Raw genomic sequence first — 19226 nt, forward strand, 5'->3', positions numbered from 1 at the left:
ACCACAAGGTGAAATTCTGGTCCGGACTTGATCAGAACTACCCGGAGTCTCTGCATGCTGAACAAGTGAAGACAACAGTGAATTCACCTCAAACGATGCGGCCATCATAGCCTTCCTTCCTCAGTGGAGAGCTACAGGTAGGTGCTTGGCAATTTTAGGTTTTGGGTTATGAGAATACGTAGCTTTGGGATATTTGAGTTTATGCAGTGTGGAAAATCATGGCCAATGCCTTTTTCCTATGCTAATTTGATTTTTTTTTTATTATTTTAAATAAAATTCCTTACTGTATTTAGCTTTCTGGGTAGAACAGGCATGCAAGTACGCCCAGAAGAACTGGACCTTGATAAGAATTATTTTATGAATAACTCTTTGGCTGCCTATTTTACAGCTTTTCCCTTCAGTCTCCTGAAAGATTTTAAATCAAAGTTGATGCATTTCAAATAATAGTCCATATGTGAAATAGAATAATATTTTCCAAGATGCGTATGATGATAGACCTCTAATGCTATTTCACGTTGATCCAACAAACCCTCAAGATTTTACCCTTCAGACTTAAAAATATGTGTATATATTTCCTTGAACAGGTAATCAGATATGGAAATGGGTGGAGAGAGAAAAAAATAACCTGTCCTGCTGTGTGAAGTGCAGCTGATGACATGTGTTTGGATGCGCTCTGGGTTTCAGAAACACAAGAGAGGAAGTTTTATTACACTGCAGTTGTCAGTACTGCTTAGCGAGGTTTATGCGTACACTGGGAAGACCTGCTGTTGCATTCCACGGACAGCCTTGGCCTTTCATTTCCTTCCTTGATTGTACAGGGGCCAACTCAGCGCTACAACTTCAGGGAGCGGAGCCTAACGCCGCGGAGCAGGAAATCGCTGAGCAGCCTTAGCACAGGGCGGTTGGGCCGGAATAACGACACGGCCCGAGGATGGGCGGGAGGAGGGACGGCCTCAGCGCGGCGCGTGCTCTTTGTAATTCCCTCTGTCATGTTTGTGCGTGAGACAGCGCGGGGCCCGCCCCAGCCCACGGCCCGTCCAATCGCGCGCCTCCCCGCTCCGCCCAGCCAGCCAATGAGCGAGAGCCGCTTTTCTCAGTTCGCGTCCCAGCGCTTTCTTCTTGCTGAGGGAGTGACAGGTGCGTCACCCCCGTCCCATTGTCCCACCCGTCCGTGACGGACTTGTCCTCGGGCCAATCCCCAGCAGCAGGGCCGAAGGCCGTGCAGCCGTCCGCCGTGACAGGAGAAGGGTCGAGCGACGTCTGTGATTGGCCAGCTGCGTCCTCACCGCCCCGCCCCGCCGAGCCCTCGCGGAAAAACGATTGGCCGCGGGGAAGGCCGGGCCCGGATGTGCGAGTCCGAGGGGCGGGCTTTAAATGGGGCAGTGGCGGGGGGAGAGGAGCGGCGGCGGCGGTGGCGGCTGGCGGGCCCTGGGCCGCGCGTGCAGCGGGTCGGCGAGAGCGCGGTGAGAGAACGTCTGAGGGGCGGCGGCGGCCGTGACCGGCACCGCCTGGCTCTCATGGGCAGCGCGGGGCTCGGGGCGGCGGGCGGGGCCGGTGTGGTGCGAGCAGCGCCCGGCAGCTGGGGCCGGGCCCACCCGCGGCTGAAGTCGCGTGCCCTCCCGTTAACGGGCGCCGCCTGTCGCCGCCGCGCGCCGCCCTGAGGAGAGGCGCCCTGAGGAGAGGCGCCGGGCCGCTGCCACAGCGGCAGGTGCCGGGGGGCGGGCCTCGGTGCGACGCGGGCGGGCTGGGGAGTGCCGCGCAGCCCTGCTGGGATCGGGTGTCGTCTTCAGCTCCCCGTGTTCTGCGGCGCCCTGACTGACCGGCCCGGCGTGGGAGGGCTCCTGCAGCCGGCGGGTGGGGGACAGGCTGCGTACAGGCACGGACGGCTGTTTATACGCGCTATAAATAGAGATTTGTTTGTGTTTTGTTCTTCTTGAGGAATCGCTTCTGGAAAGCGCTTGGGAAAAGTTCTCCGTTCTGTAAGTTGATTCAGGGCGCTGCCATGTTTACCTCATGGCTGCTGATGTTGAGGGGGAGGCCCTGTGTGGATGCGGTTGTAAGTGGCGACAGCCAGGTGGTGATTCTGCACGTGTTTATTCCTCTGTGAGGGTATCGGGTGTTCCTGTGGGAAGCTGCTGTGCTCAGCTTAGGGCGGCACAGGGTGCTGTGGGTGCCGTGGTGGTGGGCACCCTCGTGGTGGGCGCTGGTGCCGCTGTGAGGTTGGGTGACTGAACTCTCTAGAAACCACACCTACTGCTGCTGGTGCTTCCGGGGTTATTCAGTCTCCATTGTATGTAATATTCTAACAGGTGAGGCTGGGGATGACTTAATATGTTAAGGAAAACGCCATGTATTTCTTGTCATTGGGTAGAAGATCTTAATGCAGAATAATCTCTATAAGCCCTTCTGTCATTTAACGAGAGCTAAAATATGCTGTATTTGGTGATGAAACCGGTTCTTAATAGCTCATAAATAGGCGTCTCTATGATGACAAGCTTTTCAGCAAAGCTGGAAGTGCACTGAGACACACGGCTGCTTTCTGAGAGGTGGAGTCAGTGGCTGAGCTCCATGTAGCAGCAGTTATCAGGCTCCTGGATCAGCTCCCTTCTCACTGATAATGATAGGTTGGGCTGTTCTTTACATACATACCTCATTCCCTGTCCTGTTCAGCTCCTGTATCTCCTATCTCTTGTTCTCTAGTAATGTAATTTATGTTACTTATTTTTTCCAAAAATACAACAACCAGAAAATGTTCCATCCCAAACTCAGCAAGTGATCACTCCAGGGTCCAGCTAGCTATTTTCAAGTCTGCATCTCAGCTTCCTGAAGTTTTCTCTTGTCAAAGCTGTAGCACTCGGGTGCTCTTTGTACATCAGTTCCTCCGCCTTCTGGTTACCCTAAAATTCCCTGAGGAAGTGCCTTGTGTTTTTGTAGGCAAGCATCTTGCTCTTTGAGTCTGGCCAGGTTTCATGTAAGAGGAAGGGCCTGTGGCGTATCCCTTGGGCAGGGCCCTGCTTTGCAGACAGGAGATGGGAAAGGCAAGAGCAGATCAGCTGCTTCTCTGCTGTCCCAGAGCGTGCCCCGGCGCTGCTCTGCCTGGCTGTTTGCACTGGCTTGGCTGATGCGACTCTGGCTGCTGAGGAGGGAAAATATCTGGAGGGACTGCGCTGGAATGTTTGCCTGAGATGATCTTGGGTTGGGAGAATGAATTAATTTTCATCACTTTTCTAAAGGGTGCTTGCATTGTTTTTTAACGCTGGACTGTTCTATAATCTGGATGACTCTTAGTTAGACAGCTACAATTTGGTATTAGTGTTTCCTTTAAACCTTTACCACTGCTGGGCTTTCTTGATAAATAATCTGGCTTAATTTTTTTTTCCTTTTGACAAGGTTAGCATTTATTGTCTATTTAGGAAAAGTTCTGTTCTTAATGTTATCATTTTCTCTGTGAACTAGTCAAAGCAATGTATGAACAGGTGGCAGCTTGTTTACTGTAGGAAAAAATGGTAGTGTTGACCACAATAGAACCTGTGCTATTTTCTCTCAGTCTGTCACATCCTTTGAACTGCCTTGGCCAGTTTTGTACAATTTCCTATTAAAGAATTTGAGCAAATTGAATTGTTGCAAAACTTAACGTATCTAGAAAGGGTGGGGGGAGGGGTGGAACGTTGGAGGCTGGGAGGACTGGAGGGGGAAAAAAGAAAGAGGGAAGGAAAGGGGCAGTGCCAGACACGAGGCTGTATAGATGAGAGAGTTCTTGTGCAATTGATAAGAAGACCTCTTTTCTCTTTTTTCTTCTAACAAATGAACAAAAATACTGCTGGAGGTTTTCACCCAAAGAGGAGCAGTGTGAATGATTTAAACAGTAGATGAAATGCTGGAGCTCCAAATACTGCTGAAGTCCTTGTTATTGAACTGCTGATCTAATGTGTGCTAAGCCTTAGAGCTTGTAATGAACCCATTAAATAGCTACAGAAAATCATTTGTGTTCTGTGGCTTTGTCTCTTCCTGGCGGGGTTCCAGCGCAGTTGAAAGCTGAATGACATGTATGCGATGCAAACTCAGAGGGAGGATCATCCCTTTCGCTAGGAATGGCAGAGATTTTTTGAACTGGAGTGCTTCAGAAACATGCCAAATCTGCAGTGTATGCAAGGGACAGCACTTAATAAGAGTGCAAGAGTAAGCCTTGTAGTACTGTTGATGCTGGATGTTAATACGAAGCAGTAACTTTCAGTATGGCACTCGCAGAACATCTTTATTGACTGTGCTGAGCCAGTAGATGGTCTTTTCTCCACTTGGCAAGACAAAGAACAGATTGCATAATCTTTCTCATCTTTTTAACAGAATATAGGAGTTGAAGTGTGAAGATGTTTTGTAGACAGCTGTGGTATGGTACTGGAGTCTAATAAATAATAGAGCTTTGGCAGTTTTAGCTGTTGTCAGTCTTAACTACAAGTTTCATTTCTTACAGGAATATAAAGCTGGTTACAGAATTTTATCTGAATCTTATTTATATATTGAGTCCTGTTTATCTGTGAGGATGCATACTCATTCTATGTATTTTCAGGGTATAAACCAGAGAGGTGTGAAGAAACAGAAGACATTAAAAAATTGCAGACTTTTATTTGGAACGCTCGTTATGAACCCTTTCTGGAGCATGTCTACAGCTTCTGGGCGCAAGGTAGATATCTAGTGAAGAAATACTGTAATTTGTCATCATGAGGATTGGGGTCATCTTCATAAAAGGGGCAGGTGCATTAATTGGAGTGTGCATGTAGACGAAGTCTACTACAGAATTGGCTGTAGTGACTTCTCTTATCTGAAGCATTTTCAAGTTTGAAAGACAAAACAAACTTGTTCAGGCAGTTGAAAGACTTGGTTCTTATGACATTTGTTTACTGTCTTACATAAACCCTAGCTGGATGTTGTGTATGCAGTGAAGTGTTGAGGCAACTCCGCATGGATAACTTTGTTAGTTTCTACGTTATTTTGTATCTTAAAAGCATGATTGTTCTAGAGTTAGTCCCTTCTCAGATTTTCAGTGCTATATATAACTTTGTTTGATGGTGCTTGTGACCAAAGTATTGCTATCAGTGCAGGTCTCCAGCACTTCACAGTGCCGTACCGTAAATCAGCACAGCCCAGCCCCAGCTCTGTAACCTGCAGGTTTGTCTTGGCAACTTGTGGAAAGACTTTGAGATCTGTGCGTAATACAGTGTTGTGTACAACAAATGAAGTACAAAGTATTTTGTTAGTGAAAGAAGTGGACTTGGAAAGGTTGTTACACCAAAATTATTTGAACTACTCTTGGCGTCGCTGTCACACAATGATTGTCCCTCAGTGGGAATGGGCTGTATGATCAGAGCCCCGGGGGTGTTTGTCTTAGCACAGACACTAAGTGAAATATATGAAGTTTTCTGTAGCAAGTTCTCTTCTCAGCTTTACTACCTTACTTTTCAGAGACTTTTTGAAGTCTAGAACAGGAGGATGCTTGTCAGTGGAAGTGATTTATCTTGATACGCTGTGTTCTGGAAATAGTCTGACTTCTAAGCTGATGGTTTATATTACCTGCTTCCAGTTTCTAAATAAATACAAGCCTCCTTAAGCATTTGTCCTAATCTGCAGATTTCCTATCCACCATTGATTACTTTTGTGCTTGCAGGCTAGGCTTAAAACAAAAGCCAGGAAGATGCACACACCTCAACCTGCCCTCCCCCAAAACAAAAAAAAAAACACAAAACAGCCCAACATAAGTTATATTGGCCACACTTGTAAATAGTGCAGTTGGATTTAAGCTTATGTTAAAACATGTTCTTATGTTAAATATTTTTAATTTCAATGTCTTATGTCATGGTTTTATTTTAATCTAACAGAGACCTGAAGCTGATGAGAAAACTTTGACTGGAGAGCTGAGAACCAGTCCTCCACGAGCTTCTGCAAAGAAACAGTTGCCTTGTGTTCCGAAGAATGCTGTGCCAGTAACCAAGCCTGCCTCCCCTGCCATGTCATCCCAGTCAACAAATGGAACACATGCTTCTTATGGGCCTTTTTATTTGGAGTATTCTCTCCTTGCAGAGTTGTAAGTTTTCACTTTTTTTTTTTTTTTTTAAATTCTTGTAGGTTAATGGGCTTATGCTTCAGCAGGGGGAAAAAACAACATGTGGGGATCTACTTCTGCCCGGTGTCTCCACCCTGAAGAACACAGTAGAACTCTGTTCCATCAGATTCTTTTTCTGGAGCAGCAACCTCAGACTCTAGAGGCAGCAGAGGTGAAGAAGGGATGTGTTTAGATGTGATTTTCTGAATTCTTATTTCTCATTCTTTACATAAATACATTTTATGTCGGTGCCTTCTGACCAGTTATCCTAATAGCTTTTTTTTTTTTCCGGAAATAGCTACTTTTTAGAACCATTATAAAAATAGAAGCAAGCAAACGTCTAGTAGGAAGTTGGTTATGAATGTAGGGTACCAGATAGTAGAGTTAGAATGTGGAACACTTGAACACTTCCTGATGATACAGCTTATTAAGTGGATATTAGGAAGACAATTCTTTCCTGTCTGTCAGTGATATTTAAAATGAAACATAAGAGGGAGGAGTTGCTGCAGTTTAAAGAGCTGTTGTTGGATCAGTTGCTTTGATCCAGTCTAGTGCTTTGCAGAGTGTGGATCATACAACTCCATATGTCTGCAAAGCTTTTTAGTTTTATAAAGTTACTTAAGTTGTTTTGCGCTATGAAGCTGGAAAGACTTCCTCTGCAATAGACACACTGGATTCTTAAGTATTTAGTGCCTTTTGGAATGAAATCCCTTGAGTCCTGATGCAATGCTAAGTTTCAGTTCTTGCGATGCGTTTAACCCTTGCATTCAAAGTGAGTACTCAAAACATGAAATCTTCTTGTTCAGGCAGCTGAGTCTGACTTGTTAATTCAAGAAAGGTGGTTTTCTTTTGCAGCATGCCACAGTGCATTGGTATTCCTCTGGTTGAACAAATTCATGCTTAGTACGGAAGTTGTTAACAGAGAAATGTCTTACAGCCTCTTAAAAAATATATATATTATTTATGAATGCAAGCATGCTGAATTCAGTTTAATTGTCCTGTCCAGCTACTAACTGCAAAGCCTATGAAGTGAATGTTTCAGTTTATCAAGGGTAGTTTTTGGTGGAATCTGCATACCTTACAACTATAGCTGGTTGTACTTCTCAGGAAGTTCTTGTGCTCGTTAATTTGAAAAATAGTCAAAGTAGCACATTGTACCTCTGCGGGAGGTTGATTATTGAGTGGAGTTTCCTAAAAGGTAAAAGAAGAAAGAGAAACTCTTTACATAATTCACTGTTCTTTGATGACTGAAGATTATGATTTGATCATCACTGCAAAAAAAGAAATAGCAAATAAATGCTAGTATGGGAAAATGTGTTGGTCCATCCTGTCAATGAGGTGCTGAAAAGACTTGATGTAGATCTCCACCATTCTGTTTTTCACCTGTCCTTTTTATTTTTTGTTGATTTGTTTTTTTGTGCCAATATGATTCTTATTTGACCTGCAGCATAGTCTTGTCTAAAACTGAAAAGCTACTTGAGTAAAATTTTAAGTTAAAGCTACGATAGAAGTTTGGGCTTAACTAAACTGCAAGCCTAAAACTGCATTCAGAATCACTTAATTTCATTCCTTTTTCCCTCTTTCCTTTGGAACTGGGAATTCAGCAGAGAAGTAGAGAGGCATTAAGTGCATGTTTTGAGGAAATAATTTATTTCTACTTTTCTGCTGATGGTTTTCTCCAGAGAAATAATGTTTCCTCCTAGTAGCTTTTTAAGTGGAGAGCTAGGAAAAGCAGAGCATAAGTTTGTGGGTGATGTCTCCTGTACAGCTACTGGTGGTACATTCTGGCTTTACTATTGTCACCTTGCTGTAGGTGTAGTGTGGTTGTGGAGCTAATCTAAATGCTGGTTCTAATTGCAGTACGTTGGTTGTAAAGCAGAAATTGCCAGGTGTCTACGTGCAGCCATCTTACAGATCGGCGTTAAGTAAGTATAAATTTAACTTTAAAGACTTTAATAATTACATGTTTTTAAATTCTTCCACTCAAGAAAACTTTCTCACTTGCAGTGTGGTTTGGAGTGATATTCATAAGACATGGGCTGTACCAGGATGGTGTGTTTAAATTTACTGTCTATATTCCTGATAATTACCCAGATGGAGACTGCCCGGTAAGTGTGTGTCTTGCATTTTGTCTGCGCTCTGGTGCTTCAAGTGTGGCTCCGTGTTGAAGCTAATGTACCAGCTAGCTTCTCACTTCTTTGAGTTAGGTTTGCTTAGTTGGCTGGGCATGTTTGTGATGCATCTTGTACATATCTCCTAGCATCAGTGGAAGGAACTTGATCCTTTTATTACCGAGACTGGCGCAGAGTGAATGTCAGGAAATTTGATACATTGGAGCATTAAGCAGTCAGGCAGTTCTTTACCTCAACTCTTGAGTTGTTGCTTCCTTGCTAGGGAAGTTAAAGTTTAAGCGTGTATGTATCCAAATTCTGAGTAGCGTGTGGTGGAACATAAAATCCAGATGCTTGTGCTATACTTGACATGGTACTGTGGGATCTCTTGCTCATGTCTTTTCTAAATACACTGAAACAAAGAACTAAGAGAGCTTGAGGAGAAAGTTGGTGAAGTAGCAGGAAGTGGAGATGGGTAGTATGGTGTTACCTTTGATCTTTGCTTTTTCTTCTTCCTTTTAGGGAAAAGTATCCAAGTTACTGCTTTCCTTTCCTGCCATTCGTGGCAGTGTGACTCTTGCCAGAGCAGAGCATCCGGTCCTCTTGGCCAGAGTTATTTAAGAGGAAGGTTGGGGGTGGGTGTATGTAACTGCTGTAGCTGAGAATGAGCGGCTGTGTCAGAAGCTGCCTGTTTGGCATCAAGCTTTGTGTAAAGCTTTACAGGGACAGAATTAGTATAAAACAGTTTATTTCAAATATTAGTCTTAAATGTCTCTCATATATCCATCATTCTTTTGCTAGCATGGGGCTTTATAAGCCTTCCTGTTGAAGGCAATTTTATTATCTTTATTTTTAGAGGAATGCACAAATGCCAGAGGAAACAAACTGTACAGAGCTGAAGGCATCTCACAGTTTACTTAGAAAATGTGTAGGATAAAAGAAATTAGAGATTGTAGCTCAAGTATGTAAAGAACTTTCAGTCAGAAACAGCTGAAGGTTTTTTGTGTTTTGTTTTTTTTCCTGGCTTAATCTGATCTTATCTGATATGGTTACCTGTGTTGGCTCTAGTGTTTGTGCTGTTAGCTGGATTAGTTTCCTGATTCAGTGCTAAGAATGTCAGAGAGGACAGGACCCTGCATGTAACAGGGGTGTGCTGGGTTACAGTTTCACAGTTGCTTTCTTGTTATACAGTGCCTGTTAATATTTGGAAGCAACATCTCACTAACCAATAAAACACAAAAGACCTGAAACACTTTCACCCAGTGCTTTAACTTTGGGCTTTTTCTTTTTTCTAATGCAGCGCTTGGTTTTTGATCTGCCTGTCTTCCACCCACTAGTAGATCCCTTGTCTGGTGAACTGGATGTGAAAAGAGCATTTGCAAAATGGAGGTTAGTGGTAATGTACTGATGTGCAATTTGGAAGGTTCTTCCCTTTTTTCACCTTGTTTTGTTCTTTTTAGGCGAAACCATAATCACATATGGCAAGTACTAATGTACGCTCGCAGAGTCTTCTACAAGATTGATACAACTAGTCCTCTGAACCCTGAGGCTGCCGTGCTGTAAGTATCTTCCAGGCGTTGAAGAGATGATCTCTTAAGAGACTTCTGCATACAAGTACAGAATCAAGAGATCTGTACAATTGTTTGTGATCTGTGGTCTGGCGCTCATTGTGCTAGAAACTAACATTGAGGCCTTGCCTGGTCTGTCTGTGCTTTCAGGGCAAACCTGTACCTCCTTGCAGTTACTTGACATTGCTTATTTCTCTCTTGTAGATATGAAAAAGATATTCAACTGTTCAAAAGTAAAGTGGTGGACAGTGTCAAACTATGCAGCAGTCATTTATTTGATCAGCCCAAAATAGAGGATCCCTATGCAATCGTGTAAGTACCGTGGGCAAACTGACAACGTCTTTGTGCTTGGAGAACAAGTTGTGGAATAGTTTTTTATTTGAAGCCCTTCCCTGCCAAGAGATTCGAGTTGGATGACCTGTTCTTTTGTACATTTGTGAGAGTTCCCTGAATGTTCTTACCTTTGTTTCTTTCTGCTAAATATTGAGTAAATCTTAAATTATCAGACACTGTGTTTACTGTTGGAAAAGATCTGTATCAGTGTGTAGTAAGTTCTTAATACCAAAACTCAAGATTTGTAGTTGACTTGAAATTCAGCAAACTAAACAAAGTAAAAGTGCTTTTTTTCCTGTATTATTTCTCCGTGTTTGCAAAAATGTGGAGTAAGAGAACTGCATTTTCTCCACAGTTTTTCTCCTTGGAATCCAGCTATACATGATGAAGCTAGAGAGAAGATGCTGACTCAGAAGGTATGTACAAAGTCCAGATTTTCACTGTAGAAAGGGTTTGTTGCCTGGTAAAGGAAGGAAATGTTTGTGTCTCTTTGTGATGAGCACGTACTAGGCAGGCTTTATTCTGCTCCTCTTCTGGGTCTGGAGACATGCTGGAACTGAACTGGTGTCCTAACTAAGCAGTTATGTTGCTGTTCTAACTGCAGTGTGTTAAGCAATTAATCATTCAGCCAGCTAGAATGCTTTGTTAGGCTGAGTACAATCATTGGTAAACTTGGCAGGTTTTTTTTATTTAGAGATGGAAAGGAAGAAGAAAAGAGGGATTTGCTGACTGTCTGTTAGCTTGTCATGTCATGGTTGGTACTGCTGCATAACCTCACAACCTCCAACTTTTTTCTTCTCTTTTGTTGAAGGATCTTTAATGAGTGAATCAAAACTTCAAGGCTTTCTTTTAATTTGAAAACTATTTTGGGACTGTTACTTCTGCCTCAAAGCACTCAGATACAGCAAGAATGTGTTTGTTCACGTGGTTTTCAACTGAGCAGTGCCTTCAATATTTGTAGAGTCAAAGTGCAGTAATGCTCAGTGTCCCTTTACCTGCACTAGAACTGAAGTAGTGAGGATAACTGTCTGGTGGCTTTTGAGCTTGGAAATGCATATAAGAGGCTTTCTTGTCTTTCTTGGAAAGATTCAAAATAAATAAGCCTTCATTCTGAAGAGTTTAAGGCTTTTTAAATATTATCTGAAAACATGCTTTCCCTCTCATTCGATTTATTATTTTTCTATTTTAAATGATTCCTAGCGCTTGACAAGAGTTGATGTGCAGCAATTCTGAGTCTGCACTGGGTGGCATGACAAGTGAACCAACTTGCAGTGCTTCAGGATTCTGAAACAGTGACTGGTTGAACCAGTCTGGTGTTGAACCAGCAAAGAAATGCACTGTGAATGATTTTAGTTACTGATTACTGCACGTGTGGTGCTTTAGTTGCTGGAGTAGTTTGATGATAGCAAGAATGGTCAGGCTTCTGTGCCTTAGGAGACTTGTTCCAAAATGCCAGTGTAGCTGAGCACGTTCTTTCCCCTCCCTTTAAAAGGAAGTTCCCAAGTCCTGTATTCTTTCCCTTCTGCTGCATCCCTGGATCGTTGTTTATTACCCATGGAATTTCTGTGCACTGAGAAACAGCTAGCCATGCTGCAGCGGTTCACATCGAGTGAATGACAGACGTGCTTTGATTTGGATTGACTCTTGTTTCTGTAGAACCAAGAAATTTGGCAAATAGCAGTGCAGTGGTGCTGTGCCTTGGTCTCCAATCAAAATGCACTATCCAAGGAGTACCTGTTTAATCTTTACAGTATAATTGGGTGACGGTACATGAATGAAGTCATTACAGCTCTCCTGTAATGTCAGTGTAGATCTACATATGCTGTGCATACTCACAGAAATTGAAGCAGTACGTGTTACGCTGTTTCTCTTTGAGGAGAGGAGATGATACTAACCTCTTTTCTGCTTGTAATTGCCAATCTTAAAATGTGTGGGAAAGTACATAAAAGGATTTCTAATAATTCTAACTTCAATTTTCTTCTACCTAGAAGAAGCCAGAAGATCAGCACTGCAAAAGCATGCACGGTTCTGGCCTGTCATGGGTAAAGCCTGGCTCCGTTCAGCCTTTCAGCAAAGAAGAGAAGACGATGCCTACCTAGCTCTTCTGGACTGTGGTGCACAAAACACTTTCTATGGGTGGAGGGAATGTAATGGAGGGAGAAACAGCAAAGCAGCGGTTTCCTTCTTGACTACGGATTAGTAAGAACTGAACAGGAGCAGTGACTCCAGTAAACTTGCTCGATGGATTACTGACTCAGTGTTTTACATATGCATTAGGTTTTAAAGGCTTGCCTGGAGTTTGGAAGTATCTCTGAACACTGCAGTACTTCAATCTGAAGACTGTCTAGAGTGGGTAATTCCTCAGGGCTCGGAAATGCCTGGAGGTTTTGGGTTGCTTTTAAGCTTTTATTTTTTCCCTCCAGGAAATAGCTATTTTTTTTCCTCTAAATTTTAAATTGCTGGCAGAAATACTAGCAGGAAATATGATGCCAGAGGTAAGCTGTGTTCATGTAAACTAATATAGCAGAGTTAAACACTATATTTAATGGTTTTAAATACTTTGGTTTCTATTGTAAATATATTAGGATTTGAAATTGTAAATAGATGGTTCAGTGACTCCATTTAGCACTTTCCAGAGATAAAGCTGAGGATGATACTCAGTGGATGATGTACTATTGATTTGTAAATGGACGCTGTCACTAAAGCACACATTAGTCTGACAGGGTGAAAGAAGAATGTCAGGCTTAATAGACTTTTATTACATAAACACTAAAATCAAAGCTTTTAATGGTGGTCTCTTGAGCTAATAAAATCTTAGAGGATTTTAGATTCCCTAGGTGTCTACACTGTAGGGATTACTAGAATAGCTTGACTAATGTGTGTTAATAGTGACATCTTAAGAAAATAAAATGGAATCATCACTTTGCTTTTGTCCCACTGTTTGTGTTTTAGACACTTAGTAAAGACTGGAACTGGGATGGAAGCACCTGGCTACATAAGTGTTTGTAGATGTCCTGTTGTGTGCTGAAGAGACTGGTTAAACACAGTTTTGTTCCACATCTAGGAAAACCTTTCTTAAGCTAGTATGAGCTCAGGACAAAGTCTTCCACTTTCCATGAGAGTCCTCTTAAACATCATAATGTCTTATTGCTGCATACCAGGATTTTTCTATAGGTTCAGATCTTGTGATGCTAGCCCGTTTCTGCCGGGCTTTTTTTCTTCAAGTGATGCTCATACCTGTCCAGGTGGCATTAAGGCAAAGCCTGCTGCCCAGAAACAGGTCCTGGTGACGTCGTGTGTAGTCAAGGTGTAAGTTCTTGGGTTTGTTTGTAGTTTTTGTCCTACAGAAGCTAAATCTACTTGTCCTACAACAACCCTTCTATCTTAGAGAACAGATTCTTACCTTTTAAGGAATTGTACAATGACCGCACACGTTATGTGCTGTCATATTCCAAGCGATTAACATACTGCTAAGGATGAGTTGTGCGGTTTCTATAGAGCACTTAAGGATGTATGAGTTCAGTATTTGTTCTTCAGGTGGAACAATACATGTTGCTTTGAGCCTCTTAAAGGTTCTGCCTTGGAGATGCAACAGTTTCCTGGAGCTGGCTGGGATGCCTCCTGTACTGCTGGAATTCCTTTCAGGTGAAGACGACTCTGGTCATGTAAATCAGTACAGCTATCTTAAACATACGTAATGGCTTCAAATGCACTGTGGGTTTTTTTATTAACTGTATTGATAGTGGTGTTTCAGCTGTTCTGGAGATCCTGTGGGCTGGGAGGCTGAGTGCCCGCCCCAGCTGCAGCACTGGTTGTGTGTCCTGGTGGCATCCCCTGCGCCGGGGGCCCTGTACAGCTCCTGGGTCACTGTGATATGGCTGTGGTCGCTGCTCCCCAGGGTCTTCGCTGCAGAGGCTGAGCACCGTGTCTGCCCCTGGTGGGAAATGGTGAGTGGCCTCGTGCCTGGGGGAGGGCAGGAGGTGGGAATGGGGGGGCCAGGCCCCTGCTCAGCCTCTCTCGCATCGGGAAAAAGCTTGTAGGTAGTGCAGGACTGCAGCATGGGATTGCAGCTGTTTCTTGCCTCCCGTACTTCTGAAATACTTAGTAGAAACAAAGGCTGCTGAGTTACTGTGAGTGGCCCTGCACATGGACTAGAGTTGAGGAAGGGAACTGCCCCAAGTCCCTGTTGTTCAGACAGAGTCCACTTAGGTGTGGTTGTGTTCTGATGGAGTTTGTGGAGGTGGTTGGGCACATCTTCCTTTTTTCCAGACTTGCACCTTCACACAGCTGAAGGCAGTGCATCGGGAAAGGCCTTTCTCTGCACAGCTGGGGCAGGAGCTCAGCTGTTCTCTGGTCTAGATCTCTCCAGTGCTTTTAGGAATCTTAATATCTCTTAATTAATGCTGTGCTTTGCAATTGGTATTGTTAGGAAGGGATCTGCAGGAAGTAGCTTGCATCCATCTTGTGCTTTCCCAGCACTTCAGTGCACAGACACGGGTGTTCTCAGCTCCTGCACGTGGCACAGTGTGTGGGGTAGTGCTCACAGCAGCTACAGTTTAAATTGGGGATTATTTCTGGGGCTAGGGGGTAAACTGACTGATAGCTGGCTTAATACTTGGAAAATGGTTTTTTCTGTTGCTGTCTTACCTTTCTCTTTAATCGCTCTGCAGCTGATTTTCTTCCTGGGTGGGGAAAACATCTCTGACTCTTGCTATTTGCATTGTAGGGAGCAAATGCCTGATAATGCTAAGGATATGTTTGTTCGTTTTCACTCTGTGGTCCATTGCCCCTTTCTGACAAGTGAGTTCAGCCAGTAAAGCATGACTGCTGTCCTGCAGCTTTTCTGCTAGGAAGTCTCTAGAATGGAGTACTGCATGCTTGAAGCGGAGTTTAAAGCAAGGCTGGAGTCGTGAAAGGAATGGCTAAATTCCTTGTAACTCAGTGCAGAAGAAAGAGACATCCCCGTGTTGCTCACCATGGTTGGACTTCTCCAGTACCCCTGCTGGCCTGTGTCTGACGGGGCAGGGACACGCAGGCGTGTTGGAGTTGTCAGCAGACTGTTTGGAACTTCCACTGGAAGGCAGGAGCGCAGTAAGTGAGGTGAGAGGTGAGCTGTATTACACGCTGCATTACACGCCAAGCAGTGCTTTTGTTTCAGGGAACATGTAGGAAAAGTTTTCTGCGAGCTACTGTACTGGCCCAGGGTGCAGCTACTGAAATACTGTGAATGTTTGGTCTCCTGCTACTCTTAGTTCTCTTCTGCTTTTGTTGGAAGGCTGAAAGTTGCATGCTTCCCATTCAGTGTTTGAGGTGTTTAGTGAAACAGGGACTCGTGTGGAACAGAAAACAGGCCTGCAGTTTGGACTGAGCACAACGAGGCAGGGAGCCAGACACAAGCACTGAACTGGAGCGTTCCTTTTTACTTCCCTTGATCATTATTCAGGAGTCTTGGTAACAAATTCCTGACCTGCTTAATTGAAGGGCTTGTGGGGAAGTTCAATCTCTTTTAATTGTGGAATGCTGTGTCATTTCAGCTGCAGCGGGGTAGATGTAAAGCTTAATTCCTGGTGGTGTATAAAGCAGTTTTATCCCCCAGGTTACCCTTGGTGTTGGACAGGGAACACGTGCAGTACATGGATGGCCATATGGAATAGTTGTTGTTACCCAGCATCAATTCAGAGATGTGGTTACAATGATTTGTCTGATTGTTGCTGGGGTTTAGAAAGGACCACAATTAAAGGAAAAGCAATAACAAGAAAGGAGCTAATATTATGGTTGGTTGAGCGAGTTTTGTTTCTTTTAGAGCTGTTGGGGCAGTCTGGATTTGTTAGTGAAATCCACATTAATAGCAGTTTAATTATGAGCAAATAATTGTATATATTTAAAGAATGGTGAATTTCTTTCTAGTTCAGAATGAATAAACTGAATGATCTCTTTTTTTAAAAGGAAAAAGGGAAGAGAAGAATAACTGGATCACCTGTAAGCAGCCTGTGCACAAAAAGGAGCTGTTCCAGGAGCAAGGTAGGCAAACAGCAGCCAAACTGCACTTGGGTACAAACCCTTCTCTCCAGCAGTTCACTGTTACCTTTCCTACTACAGCTATATGAAAAATTCACTGAAAATGTTTGAGTCTCTGTCACTACTTGGCTAAAGTAGCATTTTAAAAACACTTGTAAATGTTACCCTTGTACTTCTGATTTCTGTAAAGAGTATTTCAGAAAGAGAAACGGAAGTTATGCTAGCAGGAAACATTTTAAAGCTATGACTTAAACTGAGGCAAGAAGAAATCTTTTCTTTTGACTGACTAGTTAAGGAAACACTGCACTGTTACTTGACAGCCTTAATTTTCCTATTTGACTGAGGCTCTAGGACCAAGTCCATCGTGTGCCTCTAGCACCCAGCTCTGCGCTGTTGTGGTATTTCTGTGCCGTGGGGTCAGCCCTTGCCTTTGACAGATGTGCACTTGTTGTAGCTCTGCCCATATGAAGCTTTTTTCACACAAGCCTTCTTGTGAGTTCTTTATTGAAAAATACACTTGCAGTATTTTCATACAAATTAATGTAAATGGTACACAGTAACAAGAATTGTCTGACAAGTTCATAAATATTTTTACAGAAACATCTACACCACTGCTTGACTTCAGCCCTTCTTACACAGGTAAGAATGAAAGATGCTTTTATTTTACCTTAATTGATTTTACTGTGGAATTAAGTCCTAAATCTTCCCATTATTCAAAGGAGCAGGAAAGAATGGCAACATTGAGCTTTTAAGTTTTGCTTCCTTATAAAACCTTCTAGCATCTGGGTGTGCTATATTTTCCATTAACAACACCACAGCCCCCAGCTGTCATTAAAAATGAGTAAACTGGCATAGGGCACTTGTTATTAGGAAAGGTCTCAGCATACCAACAAGGTTGGTATTTTAGAATTATTTTAAATGAAAACAATTAGTTGGTCTAATTAATATATGCACTGTTTTCTTATACCATTAGTAGGGGAGAGATTTCTCCCAGGCAGCCTGATTTTGTCCATTTAAAAAAAAGAAATTACCCCTCCCTCTGTCCTTAAAAACCACTCCAAAAGCACAGGGTGCATCTTTAGGAGATTGAGGCCACCTTCCATCTACTGAGGAAGTGAGGGCTGCTTCCTGACTCTCAAGCAGAGCAATCTGAAGAAACAACACAAGCATATAAAACTCCTTGACAAAAGCCAACATCCCCAGCCTCCTCCATCTGTTACTGCATGCGCGTGGCGTTACAATGAATTTTAATGCCATCTGCTGAAGAAGGGAGCTGTGGGATGTCAATTTGAAAATAAATACAAAAATCAGATTGCTTCCATTAAGAAAAACGGCTGAAGTCAGCCTTGAGAAAGATATTCACATTTAGAAAGTGCCATTGCAAATATACAGCAAAACTAATCTGCCTTAAAACTGATGCTTCACAGCCCTATCAAAAGTGCCATCTTTTGAACACGAGTTCACTTTAAAACATTGCACAGCTAAAAACAATGCATAAATGAAGTTAGCTACTTCTATACAACAAGGTGCCCAAACATTAAAGCAAAGCAATGTGATGGATTTTGGGGCACACAAAACATTCCGAATACATACAGAATCCATTCAGATAGCTTCCTTCAGGGCTCAAAAAGCTTATTCCTATCTTCCCTTTCCAAGCAGAAAATGCTGGACTTTGCTAGACTATCACTTATAAATGATATCTTTTATGGCCGTCATTAATGTTTATTTTTTCCTTTTTTTTTTCCCCAAAGGACACCCTTGACTATGAGTGTCTTGGTACAGTGCTCCCATGTTTGATACATACGCAACTTCCTATTCCAAAGCTGAAAACGGTCAAGCATTGACAAAAACAGTGTAAGTAGACTGGTTAGAGCAAAAGGATTGAAATACCTGTCGCAAGGTGGAAAGCTGTATTAGGGATGCATTCTCCAAGCACTGAAAAGCTCTGAACTGCTTTCTGAAGCCAGAGCCTGCAGACGGATCGCTTGCCTTGTGATCAGCTTTACAACAGGCATACGGAGCTGCAGAGTTCAGGACGCATCCACCCCGTCCCTGGCACGTGGGAAGCTCTTCCAGGCAGAGGCTCTGCCCACCCCAGCAGGGACCGGTCGCCATGGGCTGGCAGGAGGGAGCCCGACAGCTGCACAGCCCTGGTGCGTCCCTGGGACACGCTGAGCTGCCTGGCCTGGCGCGGCGGCAGAGAGGGCCGAGCTGTGCTGAGCCCCTGCGCTCAGTGGGACCCTCTGTCGTTGGCTACGTCTTGCAGGCGGCGTAACAGGGCAGTGTGGTTTTCCTGACAGATGCGCTTAGCCGGTGCTTCGCTATCGTCTTCTAAGAGAATGCCTCTCTTCTTTGTTGGAGTTTCTCCTGTTCTGATCATGCTGTTAATTTCCTTTAGCCTCTGGGGAGAGGTGGAAAAAAAAATATTTCTCATTGTTGAGGTAACAAAAAAAAGCAAGTTTTTTGCTAGTCTAATTACCGTATGATGCTTACAATTGCTTTATTTTTGGAGATGCTTCCTATAACAAACTAACTTTTAACCATTGCACTGGTCTCATTACTGTATCCTAGAGTCTTTCTCAAGCAAGCCTTTTGTGTAAGCTTTTTGATGCTCTGCTGGTGCACACGGAGCTGAAAGGCCTTCCAGCTGTAGTTACAGCATGTTATCTTACCCCACAGGTGGATTATTTCCTATCCTGAGTGAAGATGCTGCTTGGAGAAGACTTCTCCTTCAGTGCAGGGGACTGGAGATCATGGGATTGAGCCTGTTCCATATTCACCTGGTAAGTCTTTTCATGCTAAGAGATGTTTTTCCCCATTAAGCAGGTGAGAGGGAATGACTGTACTGCATGTTGCACTCTTTGAGTCTTCATGCCGACTGCCCCATCCTGTGGTGTTACTGATGTCCCTTCTGGGCCTTTCATGTGCACCATGACCAAGGGTAGCTTTTGAAAGTACACAAGTACTGTGGATACCTAATCGCTCTCTAGCTTCTTAGATCTGTAAACTGACAATTTGGAGAGCCTTAGGTGACAGAGTACACCTTTAACAATGTAAACTACAAGGAACGTTGTGCAATCTTCTCTAATGCCACGTCCC

The 19226-nt window shown here is 43.5% G+C and overlaps 2 protein-coding genes across 10 annotated transcripts in view; one reads left to right on the forward strand and one right to left on the reverse strand.

Annotated features, from left to right (window-relative positions):
- The window catches only part of AKTIP (AKT interacting protein), a 25084-nt gene continuing 5858 nt past the window's right edge, over positions 1-19226 (forward strand). The window contains exons 1-15 of one of the 8 annotated variants that reach the window (XM_021408937.1): positions 1267-1463; positions 4568-4681; positions 5874-6079; positions 7958-8022; positions 8105-8205; positions 9509-9597; positions 9669-9767; positions 9981-10088; positions 10465-10525; positions 12098-14056; positions 14836-15209; positions 16056-16130; positions 16725-16766; positions 17879-17981; positions 18807-18910. In XM_021408937.1, the coding sequence (XP_021264612.1) occupies positions 1347-1463; positions 4568-4681; positions 5874-6079; positions 7958-8022; positions 8105-8205; positions 9509-9597; positions 9669-9767; positions 9981-10088; positions 10465-10525; positions 12098-12208 (1071 nt within the window). In that variant the 5' untranslated portion in view covers positions 1267-1346 and the 3' untranslated portion in view covers positions 12209-14056; positions 14836-15209; positions 16056-16130; ... (1 more) ...; positions 17879-17981; positions 18807-18910. Of the gene's footprint in view, positions 138-1257; positions 1464-1938; positions 1980-4567; positions 4682-5873; positions 6080-7957; positions 8023-8104; positions 8206-9508; positions 9598-9668; positions 9768-9980; positions 10089-10464; positions 10526-12097; positions 15217-16055; positions 16131-16724; positions 16767-17878; positions 17982-18806; positions 18911-19226 lie in introns of those variants that run through there. The other 7 variants (XM_021408938.1, XM_021408942.1, XM_021408943.1 and 4 more) reach the window with 7 other exon arrangements.
- The window catches only part of RBL2 (RB transcriptional corepressor like 2), a 20809-nt gene continuing 18197 nt past the window's right edge, over positions 16615-19226 (reverse strand). The window contains exon 22 of one of the 2 annotated variants that reach the window (XM_021408934.1): positions 16615-18528. In XM_021408934.1, coding sequence (XP_021264609.1) covers positions 18358-18528 — 171 coding nt within the window. In that variant the 3' untranslated portion in view covers positions 16615-18357. The remainder of the gene's footprint in view (positions 18529-19226) is intronic. The other variant, XM_021408935.1, reaches the window with a different exon arrangement.

This window comes from Numida meleagris, chromosome 10 (genome assembly GCF_002078875.1).
Source record: "Numida meleagris isolate 19003 breed g44 Domestic line chromosome 10, NumMel1.0, whole genome shotgun sequence".
Taxonomy (NCBI): domain Eukaryota; kingdom Metazoa; phylum Chordata; class Aves; order Galliformes; family Numididae; genus Numida; species Numida meleagris.